The sequence below is a fragment of the Oncorhynchus masou genome, chromosome 1 (assembly GCF_036934945.1).
Source record: "Oncorhynchus masou masou isolate Uvic2021 chromosome 1, UVic_Omas_1.1, whole genome shotgun sequence".
Taxonomy (NCBI): domain Eukaryota; kingdom Metazoa; phylum Chordata; class Actinopteri; order Salmoniformes; family Salmonidae; genus Oncorhynchus; species Oncorhynchus masou.
In genome coordinates this window covers 54,693,578-54,711,869 of record NC_088212.1, presented here as the reverse complement: position 1 = coordinate 54,711,869, position 18,292 = coordinate 54,693,578, and the positions used below count along the sequence as shown (strand labels likewise).

The window sequence follows — 18,292 nt, the reverse complement described above, 5'->3', positions numbered from 1 at the left end:
GTGAATTGTTGTCTTCATCTTTAGTCTAATAATTTTCCCATAATCTCCTAACTATTCCTCCTACTATTGCTACCATGGTTATGCATATGGTTTCCATATTTCTCCTGTCAGAAACATTTAAATGTATCCCTATCCATATAGGCCAATTCCCACGAGTGTAGGGGGTTAATAGCATTAGTTAATCGTGATGAGTCGCAATGAATTTGCTCAAATATGTCCCTAAAGAAAGTTTTCCATTTATAATGCAGTGCATTGAGTTAGGGTTTGCTTGTAAGGGATGGGGACACAACATTTTGTTTTGATAGTGTTTTCACCATACACAACACAAAAGTAACTAACTGTAACTAACTTCTAGCTAGTTATGCTCCCAGTGTTCAAGTAGGCCTACTCACTCTTATAGATGTTCTGGAAGTTTTACACTTGCACACACACAATCTCTCTTTCTCACACAAACACACACACAGCTTTAAGTACTGTTAAAGCTTCAGGCATTCTAAATGAGTGTGTCTAGGGATAAAGAATACTAGCTCTAAACAACAACAAAAAGAGATTATGGCTGCCCTTAAGTTTTGCTTTATCATATTTTATTAACATTTCACAATAAATGCATATTTTATGGTTGAATGTAATTGTCTCTTGTAAAATGTACTTGATGTGCACCAGATTCATTCTTGTCGAAATTAACTGACCAGATTTTGTTTGTTGAAACAGTTTATCTTTTTGAGGGGCAGAGCTCATTAGAATAATACCCAGCCTGCTTTGCAATCGTACACTTACATTTTGGTAATTTAGCAGACACTTATCAGAGCGACTTCAGTCAGTGCGTTCAACTACGGTAGATAAACAACCACATGTAAAACATTTATGTAACCGTTACTGAGAATGCTGTTGTAGTTTAACTGGTCTGTTGGTTAGTTCACTGTACCTTAAGTCCTGCTGATTTAGGAGCTGGCTGAGAAGCTCATGGATGATTAAGAGGCATATGGGAACATAAAGCTCCCTACTGAAATATTCACTATATACCATTATTAATTGGAAATAAAACTTTCAAATGTAAAAAAGTGCTTTTTTAGTCGTTGAATGCAACTTAGAGTGAGAACTGACACAATTGATTAATTTGGGAGGTACTTGTTTGAATTGAGTTGAAACACATATATTTTTGATTTATCCTTCATTTTGACATGGAATACATTTTGAGACCTAGGTCTCTTTTCCAAATGCACCCTGTATAATAAAATATAAAACACAAACACAAAATCTATTCTGAACAAAAATATAAATAAAACATGCAACAATTTCAATGATTTTACTGAGTTACAGTTCATATAAGGAAATCAGTCAATTAAAATATATTCATTACGTTCTAACCTATGAATGTCACATGACTAGGTAGGGGCACAGCCATGGGTGGGCCTGGGAGGGGATAGGGCCACCCACTGGGGAGCCAGGCCCAGCCAGGCCCAGCATTATTAGGAAAGTATTCAGACCCCTTGACTTTTTCCACATTTTGTTATGTTACAGCCTTATTCTAAAATTGATTAAATTGGTCACTCTGTCTACAGAGAAACTACAGAGTTTATTTGTGGAGATGGTTGTCATTCTGGAAGGTTCTCCCATCTCTGCAACACTCCACAAATCAGACCTTTATTGTAGAAATGGCACATCTCAGTAAAAGGCACATGACATCCCGCTTTGGGTTTACCAAAAGTCAACTAAAAGACAGACCATGAAAAACAAGATTCTCTGGTCTGACTAAACCAAGATTGAACTCTTTGGCCTGCATCACATCTGGAGGAAATTTGGCACCATCCCTATAATGAAGCATGGTGGTGGCACCGCCATGTTGTGAGAATGTTTTTCAGTGGTAGGGACTTGGAGACTAGTCGGGATCGAGGGAAAGATAAACAGAGTGAAGTACAGAGGGATCCTTGATGAAAACCTGCTCCAGAGTGCTCAGGACCTCAGACTGGGGGCGAAGGTTCACCTTCCAACAGGACAACAACCCTAAGCACACAGCCAAGACAACACAGTAGTGGCTCTGGGACAAGTCTCAATGTCCTTGAGTGGAGGCAGTTGGTGGAGGCCTCCCTTCAAATATTGAAGAATTAGAGCAGTGTTCTGCTGAAAGTGGACCACATTGTCAGTAGAAAGGTGCAGCAAGCTCATTGATTGCAACAAATTTATACTAAAATGAACAACCACAGAAAAGCACTAAGCTTATTTCTTTCAAATTGTGTGTACAAATTAGTTTTACATCCCTGTTATTGAGCATTTCTCCTTTGCCAATATAATCCATCCACCTGACAGGTGTGGCATATAAAAAAGATGACGAAACAGCATGATCATTACACAGGTGCTCCTTGTGCTGGGGACAATTAAAGGCCACTCTAGAATGTGCAGTTTTGTTACACAACACAATGTCACAAATGTCTCATGTTATGGGGGAGCGTGCCATTGTCAAGCTGACTGCAGGAATGTCCAATAGAGTTGTTGCCAGAGAATTTAATGTTAATTTCAAAAAGATGACTAAACAGCATGATCATTACACAGGTGCAACTTGTGCTGGTGGCAATTAAAGGCCACTCTAGAATGTGCAGTTTTGTCACACAACACAATGCCACAAATGTCTCATGTTTTGAGGGCGTGTGCAATTGTCAAGCTGACTGCAGGAATGTCCAATAGAGCTGTTGCCAGATAATTTAATGTTCATTTCTCTACCATAAGCTGCCTCCAACATTGTTTTTAGAGAATTTGGCAGTACATCCAACCAGCCTCACAACCAGAGACCACGTGTAACCACGCCAGCCTCCACATTCGGCTTATTCACCTATGGAATCGTCTGTGCTCAGACAATGCACGGCCCCATGTTGCAAGGATCTGAACATAATTCCTGGAAGCTGAAAATGTCCTGCGTACTCACCAGACATGTCACCCATTGAGCATGTTAGGCATGCTCTGGATTGACGTGTAGGACATCGTGTTCAAGTTCCTGTCAATATCCAGCAACTTTGCACAGCCATTGAAGAGTGGGACAACATTCCTCAGGTCACAATCAACAGTCCGATCAGCTCTATGCGATGGAGATGTGTTGCGCTGCATGAGGCAAATGGTGATCACACCAGAACAGACACTGGCTGGTTTTCTAATCCACACCTATTTTTTATTAAGTATCTGTGCCCAACGTAGATTAGGGTCTAATTATTTTATTTAAATTGACTGATTTCCTTATTTGAATTGTAACTCAGTAAAATGTTTGAAATTGTTGCATGTTTTGTTTATATATTTGTTCAGTGTAGTTAAGATACGAGATGTGAGTATTCCCCTCACACACCCCCAGTGCAGTGACGTGGAGATGGATCCTGTGTTTTGCTAATAAATAGTGTGTGTGTATATGAGAAGGGCGTAGCGGGGTCGGATTGTGAGTCACACTGTTAGGCTTGAAGAGATCGTCCCAACGCATTATGGGAGAAAAAGGAAGGCGTAACTCTCCTTCCAGACGTTTCTCTTCCTCTCTGAGTCTTCCCCCTCCCTCTCATTCAGGTGAGGCAGTGTCCCGTGAAATTGGGCTCTAAATTATGAGGTCGGATACGTTGCGAGAGCGTTTTAACAACGACCTGGTTCTGAGAAAAGGAGAGGCCAGGACTAATACAGTCAGCCAGTCAGTAGATATGGACTTTGGTTCTGGAGTGGAAAATAACGGGTTACTGTTGGGCAGGGGGGACCAATGTAGACCCTAACGCTACTTTAAATTCGGAGGCAATCATCATCTTTTCAGTTCATCCATGGGCCATGAGATGGTGGCGATTGTAGTTTGTCTCCCTCCCTTTCTTATCTTCTCTCCTCTTTCTGCTGAAAGGTTATCTTAATTTGAATAATCATCTGTGAATTATTATGCAGCTGGCCGAAGCCATCTCACTTGCTCTCCCTCTCCCTTTCTCTGCGCCTCTACTTCACCTATCCTCATCTTCCTCATTTCCTTTTCTCAAAGAGGTTCTGGTCCTAGCCCCTTTCCTGAGCTCCTACCCTTTTGGTATGCACAGATCTGAAAGGACTGGATTGGTGTAAGCAATATGGGGATTGCTCCACTGCCCTCCCTGAGGCCATATTGCTTTCATCTATCCACCTCTTTACTGTTTGAAGATCTGGATGAAAGCAATATGGCCTCATGGAGGAAAAGGGTGAGTTACACCAATGTTATTTACAGCAAAGGGCAACAGTAAAGGATCTAGGGGTTGAGGTTGAACCGAGCCAAAAGAGGAGGAGTTAGGTCTATAGGAAGGGTTGCAGGCTGGCTTGGTAAAAAAGCCATTTGTCAGCAGTGCACACCAGTAAGGATGAAGCCAACAAGATGTAATAATGGAATAATACCCGGGCTAATGTGCTATGTAGTGGAGCTGAACACGGGGCCACTCCAGGTCAGACCTTCCCCTTGACAGAGGGGCTTCTGAATAACAGGGAACGTGGAGAGTGCTCCACGCCAAGTGTGGGAAGGAAAGAGGGTCATAAAATTACAATTAGTAACCCCCTCTCACTCTTCATAAATATGTTGATTTTGTATATTTTTGGTTGGTTAATTTCTGCCTTGAAATATTTGGTCGAGGGTTGCCATGGTGCTGTAATGGCAGCATAGTCTGAGCGCTCCTGTACATATTGTACATATTTAGTTGACTTCAGTGTTTTTTAAAATTATTATTAGGTGTGCATGCAAAGTAATGTATTACTCTAGAGTTCTTACGTAGTCATATTATTATCTGATTGTAAATGTTGCATCTTTCATTTATATTTGTGTTCAGTGTAGTTCAGATGAGATGTGCTGGTATCAGTTGTATTCCCCTCACACACCCCCAGTGCAGCGATCTATAGATGTCAGCATTCACGCAAAACTGAAAGCGTGAACCACCGCATTTAAGTAAGTAACTGGTAATATGGTTGAATACAAACTGTAGTTATTTCATCCGTAAGGCAATCAAACAGGCAAAATGTCAGTATAGAGACAAAGTGGCGTCGCAATTCATCGGCTCAGACACACTACATATGTGGGAGGGACTACAGACAATCACGGAATACAAAGGGAAAAACAACCACGCCCCTGGACACTGACGTCTTGCTCCCAGACAAGCTCAATACCTTCTTCGCCCACTTTGAGAATAACACAGTGCCACCAACACAGCCTGCTCCCAGGGACTGTGGGCTCTTGTTCTCTGTGGCCGACGTGAATGATATGTCTAAGCAATGTGCAAGATTGCGCCGACAGAAGCTCTGCTTCTAGCTCCTTTGTGTGTTATTTCTTACATTATTAGCCCAGGAAATGTTTTGTGTTATTACATACAGCCGGAAATAATTTTGGGATATCAGAACGACGGTAACTCACCAGCATTACGACCGGGAATACGACTTTCACAAATTGTTTCCTTTGTTCGTACCCCCCAGGGCAATTTATCTGATTTCAGAAGTTGATCCAAAATACCGCCGGTGGAGAAGAGGTATTCGGACGGAAACATGGCTTTCTCGGGATATACTGTCTTTGTCCGTACATCAAACTGCGTTCTCAGTATATAGCGCATACAGGAATAAAGAAATCTTCGGGAAGAAGTAAGGTGAGGGTGTATGTTTCATGATTAAAACACTGATTGTGTTTAAAACACTGGTGTGATTGTGATAACATACAGGAATTTAAGTCCTTTTGTTCACCAGACCTAGAATACCTTTCAATCAAATGCCGACCATATTACCCCCCTAAGAGAATTATCTCAGTCACAGTTGTGTATATTACCCCTCAAGCCGATACCATGACTGCCCACAAAGAACTTCACAAACTGGAAACCATATTTCCTGAGGCTGCATTTATTGTAGCTGGGGATTTTAACAAAGAAAATTTGAGGAAGACGCTACCGAAGTTCTACAAACTCATTGACTGTTGCACTCTCTCTGAGAACATTAGACCACTGCTACTCAGCTTTTTGAAATGCCTACAAGGCACTCCCCTGCCCTCCATTCGGTAAATCAAATCATGACTCAATTTTGCTCCTCTCTTATTGGCAGAAATTCAAACAATAAGTACCCGTGCTAAGGACTATTCAGCACTCGTCTGTCCAATCGGAATCCACACTTCAAGATTGTTTTGATCACACGGTCTGAGATATGTTCCGGGAAGCCTCTAACATTGACGAATGCACGGATATGGTGACTGAGTTTATCAGAAAGTGTATAGGAGATGTTGTACCCACTGTGACTATTAAACCCTACCCTAACCAGACACCGTGGATAGATGCCAGCATTCACGCAAAACTGAAAGCGAAACAACTGCATATAACCATGGCAAGGTGACTGGGATATGGCCGGATACAAACGGTGTAGTTATTCCCACCGTAAGGCAATCAAACAGGCAAAACGTCAGTATAGAGAGAAAGTGGAGTCGATATTCAACGGCTCTGACACGGGACGCCTATGGCAGGGTCTACAGACAATCACGGACTACAAAGGGAAAACCAGCCACGTCGCGGATACCGACGTCTTGCTTCCGGAAAAGCTAAACAGCTTCTTTGCCCACTTTGAGGATAACACAGTTCCATCGACGCGGCCCGCTACCAAGGCCCAAGGACTCCTTCTCCGTGGACAACGTGAGTAACACATTTTAAGCATGTTAACCGTTGTAAGGCTGCCGGGCCCAGACGGCATCCCTAGCCACATCCTCAGAGCATGTGCAGACCAGCTGGCTGGAGTGTTTACAGACATATTCAATCTCTCCCTATCCCAGTCTGCTGTCCTCACTTGCTTCAAGATGTCCAACATTGTTTCTGTACCCGAGAAAGAAAAGGTAACTGAACTAAATTACTATCGACACGTAGCACTCACTTCTGTCATCATGAAATGCTTTGAGAGACTACCTTACCTGACATCCTAGACCCATTTAAATTTGCTTACCACCCAAATAGATCCACAGATGATGCAATCACCATCGCACTGCACACTGCCCTATCCCATCTGGACAAGAGGAATACTTATGTGAGAATGCTGTTCAATGACTATAGCTCAGCGTTCCTCACCATAGTGCTCTCCAAGCTCATCATTAAGCTTGAGGCCCTGGGTCTGAACCCCGCCCTGTGCAACTGGGTCCTGGACTTCCTGACGGGCTGCCCCCCAGGTGGTGGAGGTAGGAAACAACCTCCACTTTGCTGATCCTCAACACAGGGGACCTGCGCCTTCAACTCAATCATCAAGTTTGCAGACGACACAACAGTAGTAGGCCTGATTACCAACAATGACGAGACAGCCTACAGAAAGGAGATGAGGGCCCTGGCAGTGTGGTGCCAGGTGAATAACTTCTCACTCAATGTCGACAAAACAAAGGAGCTGATCATGGAAACAGCAGGAAGCACGCCCCTATCCACATCGATGGGACCGCAGTGGAGCAGGTGGAAAGCTTCAAGTTCCTCGGCGTACACATCACTGACGATCTGAAATGGTCCACCCACACAGACAGTGTGGTGAAGAAGGCACAACAGCACCTCTTCAACCTTTTGTAGGCAGAAGAAATTTGGCTTGTCATGTAAAACACTCACAAACCTTTACAGATGCACTATTGAGGGCATCCTGTTGGGCTGTACCAACACCAGGTATGGCAACTACAACGCCCGCAACCGCAGGGCTCTCCAGAAGGTGGTGCTGTCTGCCCAACCCATCATCAGGGGCAAATTACCTGCCCTCCAGGACACCTACAGCACCCGCTGTAACAGGAAGGCCAAAAGAATCACCCGAACAACCACCCGAGCCACTGATATCCAGAAGGGGAGGTCAGTACAGGTGAATCAAAGCTGGGACCGAGAGACATAAGCTGTTTTTCAATCTCAATGCCATCAGGCTGCTAAATAGCCATCACTAGCCGGCTACCACCCGGTTACTCAACCCTGCACCTTAGAGGCTGCTGCCCTATATTCATAGACATGGAATCACTGGCCACTTTAATTATGGTTACATACTGCTTTACTCATCTCATATGTATGTACTGTGTTCTATTCTACTGTATTTTAGTGAATGCCACTCTGAAATTGCTTGTCCTAATATTTATATTTCTTAATTCCATTCTTTTACTTTTAGATTTGTGTGTATTGTTGTGAATTGTTAGATACTTTTGCATTTCGGTACACCCGCAATAACATCTGCTAAATATGTGTATGTGACAAATAAAATTTGATTTCACATCAAATCAAGTTGATTTATATAGCCCTTCTTACATCAGCTGATATCTCAGTGGTGTACAGAAACCCAGCCTAAAACCCAAACAGCAAGCAATGCAGGTGAAGAAGCACAGTGGCTAGGAAAAACTCCCTCGAAAGGCCTAAACCTAGGAAGAAACCTAGAGGAACCAGGCTATGAGGGGTGGCCAGTCCTCTTCTGGCTGTGCCGGGTGGAGATTACAATAGAACATGGCCAAGATGTTCAAATGTTCATAAATGATAATAATAATCACAGTAGTTGTCGAGGGTGCAACAGGTCAGCACCTCAGGAGTAATTGTCAGTTGGCTTTTCATAGTGGATCATTGAGAGTATCTCTACCTCTCCTGCTGTCTCGAGAGAGTTGAAAACAGCAGGTCTGGGACAGGTAGCACGTCCGGTGAACAGGTCAGGGTTCCGTAGCCGCAGGAAGAACAGTTGAAACTGGAGCAGCAGCACGGCCAGGTGGATTGGGGACAGCAAGGAGTCATCATGCCAGGTAGTGCTGAGGCATGGTCCTTGGGCTCAGGTCCTCCGAGAGAGAGAGAGAAAGAAAGAGAGAATAAGAGAGCATACTGAATTCACAAAGGACACCGGATAAGATGGGAGATATACTCCAGATATAACAGACTAACCCTAGCCCCCTGACACACAAACTACTGCAGCATAAATACTGGAGGCTGAGACAGGAGGGGTCAGGAGACACTGTGGCCCCATCCGATGATACCCCTGGACAGGGCCAAACAGGCAGGATATAACCCCACCCACTTTGCCAAAGCACAGCCCCCACACCACTAGAGGGATATCTTCAACCACCAACTTACCATCCTGAGACAAGGCAGAGTATAGCCCACAAAGATCTCCGCCACGGCACAACCCAATGGAGGGGGGCCAGACAGGAAGACCACATCAGTGACTCAACCCACTCAAGTGACTCACCCCGCCCCTGTAATAGGGTTAGAGGCAGAGAACCCCAGTGGAGAGAGGGAAACCGGCCAGGGAGAGACAGCAAGGACGGTTCTTTGCTCCAGTGTCTTTCCGTTCACCTTCACATTCCTGGGCCAGACAACACTCAATCATAGGACCTACTGAAGATATGAATCTTCAATAAAGACTTAAAGGTTGAGTCTGCGTCTCTCACATGGGTAGGCAGACCATTCCATAAAAGTGGAGCTCTATAGGAGAAAACCCTGCCTCCAGCTGTTTGCTTAGAAATTCTAGGGACAATTAGGAGGTCTGTGTCTTGTGACTGTAGCCTACGTGTAGGTATGTACGGCAGGACCAAATTGGAAAGATGGGTAGGAGCTAGCCCTTGTAATGCTTTGTAGGTTAGCAGTAAAACCTTGAAATCAGCCCTTGCCTTAACAGGAAGCCAGTGTACGGAGGCTAGCACTGGAGTAATATGATCAAATTCTTGGGTTCTAGTCAGGATTCTAGCAGTCGTATTTAGCACGGATAAAGTTTATTTAGTGCTTTATCCGGGTAGCCGGAAAGTAGAGCATTGCAGTAGTCCAACCTAGAATTGACAAAAGCATGGTTGAATTTTTCTGCATCATTTTTGGACAGAAAATGTCTGATTGTCGTAAAATGTCTGATTGTCGTAGATGTTACTTAGATGAAAAAAAAGCTGTCCTTGAAACAGTCTTGATATGTTTGTCAAAAGAGAGATCAGGGTCCAGAGTAACGCAGAGGTCCTTCACAGTTTTATTTGAGACGGCTGTACAACCATCAAGATTAATTGTCAGATTCAACAGAAGATCTCTTTGTTTCTTGGGATCTAGAATAAGCATCTCTGTTTTGTCCAAGTTAAAAGTAGAATGTTTGCAGCCATCCACTTCCTTATGTCGGAAACACAGTCTTCCAGCGAGGGCAATTTTGGGGCTTCACCATGTTTCATCGAAATGTACAGCTGTGTGTCATCCACATAGCAGTGAAAGTTAACATTATGTTTTCGAACGTCATCCCCAAGAGATAAAATACATAGGGAAAACAATAATGGTCCTGAAACAGAACCTTGAGGAACACCGAAATGTACAGTTGATTTGTCGGAGGACAAACCATTCGCAGAGACGAACTAATATCTTTCTGACAGATAAGATCTAAATGAGGCCAGAGCTTGTCCGTGTTGACCAATTTGGGTTTCTAATCTCTCCAAAAGAATGTGGTGATCGATGGTATCAAAGCAGCACTAAGTTCTAGGAGCACGAGGACAGATGCAGAGCCTCGGTCTGACCCCATTAAAATTTAATTTACCACCTTCACAAGTGCAGTCTCAGTGCTATGATGGGGTCTAAAACCAGTCTGAAGCATTTCGTATACATTGTTTGTCTTCAGGAAGGCAGTGAGTTGCTGCGCAACAGCTTTTTCAAAATTTCTTGAGAGGAATGGGAAATTCGATATCGGCCAATAGTTTTTTATATTTTCTGGGTCAAGGTTTGGCTTTTTCAAGAGAGGCTTTATTACTGTCACTTTTAGTGAGTTTGGTACACATCCTTTGGATAGAGAGTCATTTATAATGTTCAACACAGGAGGGCCAAGCACAGGAAGCAGCTCTTTCAGTAGTTTAGTTGGAATAGGGTCCAGTATGCAGCTTGAAGGTTTAGAGGCCATGATTCTTTTCATCATTGTGTCAAGAGATATAGTACTAAAACACTTGAGTGCCTCTCTTGATCCTAGGTCCTGGGGCAGACTCAGGACAGCTGAGCTTTGGAGGAATACACAGATTTAAAGAGGAGTCCGTAATTTGCTTTCTAATAATCATGATCTTTTCTTCAAAGAAGTTTATGAATTTATTACTGCTGAAGTGAATGCCATCCTCTCTTGGGGAATGCTGCTTTTTAGTTAGCTTTGCTACAGTATCAATTGTTTTGGGGGGGGGGGGGTGTTCTTATTTTCCTCAATTAAGAAAAATAGGATGATCGAGCAGCAGTGAGGGCTCTTCGATACTGCATGGTACTGTCTTTCCAAGCTAGTTGGAAAACTTCCAGTTTGGTTTGGCGCCATTTCCGTTCCAATTTTCTGGAAGCTTGCTTCAGAGCTCGGGTATTTTCTGTATACCAGGAAGCTAGTTTCTTATGACAAATGTTTTTTGGGGTGCGACTGCATCTAGGGTATTGCGCAAGGCTAAATTGAGTTCCTCAGTTAGGTGGTTAACTGATTTTTGTCCTCTGACGTCCTTGGGTAGGCAGAGGGAGTCTGGAAGGGCATCAAGGAATCTTTGGGTTGTCTGAGAATTTATAGCACACACTTTGATGATCCTTGGATGAGGTCTGAGCAGATTATTTGTTGCGATTGCAAACGTAATAAAATGGTGGTCCGATAGTCCAGGATTGTGAGGAAAAACATTAAGATCCACAACATTTATTCCACGGTACAGAACTAGGTCCAGAGTACGACTGTGGCAGTGAGTAGGTCCAGAGACATGTTGGACAAAACCCACTGAGTCGATGATGACTCCGAAAGCCTTTTGGAGTGGGTTTGTGGACTTTTCCATGTGAATATTAAAGTCACCAAAAATTTGAATATTATCTGCTGACTACAAGGTCCGATAGGAATTCAGGATGACCGACCAAAGTCTGTGGAATAGAGAGAATGTTATTCTGCCTAATTTACAGAAGGTATTCAACACTTAAATCTCGAGGTTACAAATCATTAAAATTCCTTGTACGAGGTTCTTTTCAGAACCGAGTACTGCATTTTTCAAATGAATGGATTGCTTCACATTTATAAACTAACCCATCTCTGGCATGCCATTTTAGTTTTATTTTAGTTCCCTCTGCTCTGTTTATGGCATCTGATGCTTTTCTCTTTCGGTCCAGTGTATATACACTGAGTATACAAAGCATTACGATTACGCTCTTTCCATGGCATAGACTGACCAGGTGAAAGCTATGATAGCTTATTGATGTACTTGTTAAATCCACTTCATTCAGTGTAGATGGAAGGGGAGGAGATATCAATATTAGAAAGGCATTCCTAATGTTTGGTATACTCAGTGTATTTTGGAGAAGATACAGTCAGTGTGGTGTATTAGCAATGAAAGTCAACAGGTGGTTTTAATAGAATCGCACAACTGAAACCATTTATATTTCTCACTACTGTCAGTCTATTGCTTGTTATCTGTTGGCATGCGAGTTCCAATCACGTCAATAATTTCACATTTATTTTGAGAACTGTGACACAATTAACATGAATCAAAATCCGTGTGAACATTTTAGGATGTGGAACTGGTCTGTCTAAGTCTTAATGGGAATAACTGATCTTTTGTCGCTCTTACTCCAATCTCTATTACTTGGCATTCAGCTGATCAACTGCTCACCATAAAAACAAAAAAAGCATCATTAGCTAATACAAAAAAGGAAGAACAGTTATTGTAGTTACTCTAGCCTATCTAACGTTAACGTTAGCCCTAGCATCTTTGTTAGCAAAAACAAACTAGCTTGCAGCTAACTAACTAGCCAAAATGGCAATCTAACCTGCACACTTTTTATCTATGTTTATTACAGTTAAATAACATTAGTAGCTAGGTAGTTACTAACTTTTAATATAAAAATGTGCTGATTTCGGTTGGCAGTTACACAGCAATATAGCTAGCTAGCTAGCCAGCCAGCTTACTATTATAGCTATGGAAACAGTGCATGTGTTCAGACAGACACTAATAATGAGAGAGCTTCATACCTGGATGCGGAGTGTTGTGGTACAATTTCTGTAACCATTTCCATGTCTTGATTTGGTGTGAAAGGTTCTCTTAACAAAACACCCCCAGAGTTTTCAAAATGCTTCAGGTCTTTTCTTTGTATTTTCCTTTTCTCATGCAGATGGACGCCTACACTACACTCTTAACCCAAACAAAGTATTGTGACCAAAACTAACCACAGATGGTGATGACCTGACTTTAAACACCAGCGCCATATATTAAGAAAACTCTATCAACCTTTGCCCAAACCTGATAGTAATTGGTCACATTTGTATTATATTAAGTAACTTAAGTCTCACCTCGAATTTCAATTGCAGTTGCTTGTTTGACTATATTTTCCCATGTTTAAAGTCACCGTAGCAAAATATAATTCAAGACGTGACGAGATCATATGAAATAGACAATCAAATCTTTATTTATCTATTATGCAGAGACAACGGAAATGTGTTGGAACCTGCTGTCACAGTACCCATCCCCACCACACAATCACTCACATTTCTGTCTGGGAGCTGCACAGGGTCAACTCTGGAGTTAAATGCCTTGCTTAAGGGCACATCGGTAGTAAGTGGCACCTGAGATATTGACAGCAACCCTCCGATGCATGTCTCCCTGACCATTGTATTGTACTGATCTGTCCTCTCTCTCTTCCAGGGTTACTTCCTGCTGTTTGAGTCGATGCTGGATTCGGTTCTCTATGCCAGAGACCTCTACCTGGCCGAGGGGGCTCAGGTGAGTCACGCGCACACACTCTGTACTGTACTGTACTTACTTAATTTTCCCCATTGGGATAAATGTGTTGCACTATCATATACACATTTTATAATGGCATTTAAGAAATGGACAAGAACAATACAAACTTACAATAAAAGAACGATGCACATTTATGATGGTTCTATATAGCCCGCTGGTCTTATTGATTGAATAGGGACATTAACCCAAGCTACTAAGGAGGAATATCACATCAAATGATTGTCAGTCAAAACGTGATTAAATTCATATAGAACGACCCTATACCCTACTGTATATGTACAGTATATACAGTAAGAACACTACCCCCCCCCAAAAAAAATAAAAAAATAAAAACATATACACTTAATATGCTAGATCAGGTTTTTTACGAGAGAGAGACTCTGTTGCGCTATCTATTGTGGTTGATGATATTGTGGGTGGAGTTTAAAATGACAGTAGACGTTGCATGACCGTCATGTGACCTCGATGATTGAGCAGAGCTATCAGGCAGCTTGTTTTTCTATTATGGACATGGATGCAAACACATGCATGGACACGCGCACACACCACACCACACACACTTCAGTATTGTTCCACTAGTCCACCGAATGCCCCCTGTAGGAAGTGCAGTAGAAGGCAGTAGCCATCCAATGCCAGTTCAGTGTGGTTTTATACGTACATTTACAACATTTTATTGTGTATACCAGAGCCTTATGTCCGGCCGTGCATGCCACTTTGGTGAAAAGTGAAGCAACGGGAGTTTTAGATTATAGGAGAAATCACTTGTGGCATACTTCACAGCTTTATTTTTTACTAAAGCGTAAAAGCACTGCAGTTGATGCATTGCAAAGTTCTATTCTCTTAATGATGGTTTTCTTTGGTGTGTGTGTGTGTGTGTGTGTGTGTGTGTGTGTGTGTGTGTGTGTGTGTGTGTGTGTGTGTGTGTGTGTGTGTGTGTGTGTGTGTAAGCACACTAGTGCAGGGACGATAAATTGAAAATTAGACACCAACATTGTCTTTGTCTTACCGAAGCAACTTTTCTTACGTCACATTTTCTTTTTCTAGCGATTTGCATACTGAACGAGCAATGCTGAAAGTATTCTCTTGTGGACAGAAACACGTAACATAACTGGTATTGTTGCGTAGCATCTGTCAACAGACTGGAACGCGACGACTACCGAGGAGCTTTGTTCCAGTGCGCAGATTTTTCATCACTGGCCATCACGGACAAATCACGCTTAAAGAGTCAAAAATAAATCGGATCTTTCTGGATCCTATTTGATCAGGTTGCATATCAAAATATAAATCATGCATTCTCTGGACATTTTTTTAACCATACCATCTCAGTTTTCTTACTTCTTAAAGGCACTGGGAAAAGTTAGCCTAGAACCCTGCCGCTAATGGAAATTAACTGTGCATTAAAAGTGAAACAAATCGTTGTATTTATCGTTATCAAGCAAAATGGGTCAATTTTTTGAGAAGAGTTTTTGTCCATATCGCCAGGCTCTAGTCTGTACACATGTTGACAGATGGTACACAGTACAGTATTTCACTGTTTTTCTGCCTGTGTGTTTTTGTGCTTTTTACCGCAGGTGTGTAGCCATTTACATTTACATTTACATTTAAGTCATTTAGCAGACGCTCTTATCCAGAGCGACTTACAAATAGCCATGCCGGCATGTGCACGCACTGGTGTGTGTGTGTGTGTGTGTGTGTGTGTGTGTGTGTGTGTGTGTGTGTGTGTGTGTGTGTGTGTGAGAGCATATGGATATTCAGGGTCAGCTGCTGTCTGTATCTGACCAGGCTTAATGATTTGTGACAAACAGGGCCTGACACAGGAGTAGTTCTGAAACACTGCCTTTTACTGGCTGTCAGGGACAGCAGAAAGGTCACACACCTGGAGAGGGAGAGAGGGAAGGATGGAGGGGGAGGGGGCAGGAAGAGAAAGGGGTGTGGAGAAGAGGGTGCAGACTAGAGAGAGAGAAGGAAAGAGAGATTAAGATGAGAGTAGAAAATGAGAGGTCAGAGAGAGAGAGGGATGGAATGAGATGAAGAGGAAAGAGGGGAGCAGAGGGCAAAGAGAAAGAATGAAGGATAAAGAGTATAGGTAAGATACTGAATCCCCACCTTCTCTGATTTCTCTTGGTTGGAAGTCATTATTTGTCAAGCATTCTCTCCTTTTTGGGGTTTCTTATTTCACTACAACTCACTGATGGGCGTGTGTGCCTTCATGCGTGTTATTTCTCCTGTGTGTGTGTTTTTACATTAGTGTGTATCAGAAGTTCCCTCATTCTACCCAGCACATTAACAACCTCTTCATCCTTAAATGTGTCCCCATTCACCAGAGTAGTCCAGCGTCAAGGGATAAGGGATCTTTTTTTGTCCGTCCACCCCCCCAAACGGGCTGTGAGCAGCGAGTCGAGAAGGACACAGATGTCAAAACCATGAATCTGGGGATGCCTGTGTACCTCCTCTGACTCGTTCTCTTTCTCTCTCTCTCTCTCTCTCTCTCCATCTACAGTACAGCATCCCTCCTCCCTTGTATTTTTTCCTATTTTCTAATCTCCCACCCCTATCTCTCTCTTTCTCTTCTTCCCTCCCCCTTTCTTTTTCAGGCCTGTTCCACTCCTTCCCAATCAGCATCCCCCTCCTCTCACCTGGCCCTTATAATTACTCACTTGCTCCAGTAATCCAGGGAAAAATTAAATGACAAATCTGTCTGCATGGGTGGCAGGTGTCACCGTGGCTGAAGAGCCAATCAGAGGAGCCCGTGAGACACTCATCACATAGCTATCACCATCCATTCCGAGTCTTCCTGTTTCTGACACAACACAACTAATGTTATCACAACAGAACTAGGCTACTAGTAAGTCTAGCTAACATAAGCGAACAAATTAAATATGCATAAAATTACACTTATACACTTATACTTGTTTACTTTACTTTTATACTCACTAAATGGACTTTTTCAAATATTTTACTCTGGCAAGTTTTCTACCGACAAACTGCAGTAGGAAAGTAAAGCCAAAGTGGAATCCATGACTTACGTTGTTTGGCTGTGCCCATAGCAACGTTTGAAAATGAGGTGGATAGCTTGTATTATTGACCATGGGGAGTGGAGTATGTTAATTTGCTAATATGTGCTATTCTGCGATCAGAGAGGTGCGGGGGGTTACCTTAATCGACATCTATGTCTTCGGCGCCCAGGGAACAGTAGGTTAACTGCCGTGCTCAGGGGCAGAATGACAGATGTTTTACCTTGTCAGCTCGGGGATTCCTTCCAGCAACCTTTCGGTTACTGGTAGTCAGACAGAACAGTCTGTGCAAGGTTTCTTCTGTCACTGTATGATTGTCTTCTGTGGCCTTGTCGCATGAATAAATGAGAGCAATACTGTGTGTGCGTGTCCTGGTGTGTGTGCGTGAGTGCTGGCGGAGAGACCGTGTCAGGGTAATACACGAAGTGCAGGATAATAGTTAATTATTAAGTGCCATAGGATCTTATATGAGGATTGTCCAAAAAATACAACTTCAAATTAGCACCACAACAACAAACTTAACCTTTGCCGAGTGTTTCCCTCAGCAGGTCATTGTCTGCTTTTTTTGGCAGATATAAAAATGACAATTATTAAAACATTGCCGGACACGTCTCTCAATGTATGACTATTGCCTGCTTGTCTTGGTCTTGCACTCTCACTAGCGAACAGTATCAACTAGGTCCAACCCGCGACTGTTCACGCACAACTAAGTCTGACATACACAGTTGTATGGAAAAACATGAGCTCGTTGCTGCCTGGATATGTATCTCCTTCTGTTCTCCCATGTACACACACTTTTTACATTTACAATACGTTTTTCTATGCTGAGAAGGCGTTATGCTTCTTCTGGAATTCACGTTTTTATTGTCATGCGCACTGGTACAGTGATATGCCTTTCTTGGTTGATCTTTTCCAACAACGCAATAGTACTAGAACACGAGGAATTAAGTGAGCTATATGTAGGATCAGTTCCAGTGCCACTGCCAATACCATATTTACAATGTGCAGGGATGCTGGAGTGGCAGGGTTAGATACAGTATGTATAGGGGTAAGGTAACCAGGCATCAGGATATATTATAAACAGAGTAGCAGCAGCAAATATGATGATTGCACTGTGAGTGTGTGCTTGTGTTGAGTCAGAATGAATGTGTGTGTGTGTGTGTGTGTGTGTGTGTGTGTTATGTATGTGTGCAAATTAAGTGTGTGTGTTGGAGTGTCAGTGTGAGTATGTAAAATGTTCGTAGATTGAGTGTGCATGGGAGTGAACATTTTTGTATAAAATAGAATGGTCAGTGTAGACATTTTGTTAGCTATTTAGCAGTCTTATGGCTTGGGGCTAGAAGCTGTTCAGGAGCCTGTTGGTGTCAGACTTGATGCTCCGGTACCGCTTGCCGTGTGGAAGCAGTGAAACAGTCTATGGCTTAGTTGGCTGGAGACTTGAACACCTTTCCGGGTCTTTCTTTTTTGCCGTCCTACCCAACTACATACTACTGTTTTCCTGTCATATTTCCTTTCTTTTTAAAAGAATGTGCATGTATCCGTGTTTAGCACCAAAGCAATCCTCGTCCATGGATTTCACAATGAGTTCGACAGTAGACAGCAGTTGTTGCAATAAAGA

At 42.7% G+C, this 18,292-nt stretch overlaps 1 protein-coding gene across 1 annotated transcript in view; it reads left to right on the top strand.

The window, feature by feature from the left end:
• prmt3 (protein arginine methyltransferase 3) overlaps window positions 1–18,292 on the top strand; it is a 101,813-nt gene that overhangs the window by 27,601 nt on the left and 55,920 nt on the right. Inside the window, exon 11 of the mRNA XM_064974822.1 lies at window positions 13,562–13,643. Within this exon, the coding sequence (XP_064830894.1) occupies window positions 13,562–13,643 (82 nt within the window). The remainder of the gene's footprint in view (window positions 1–13,561; window positions 13,644–18,292) is intronic.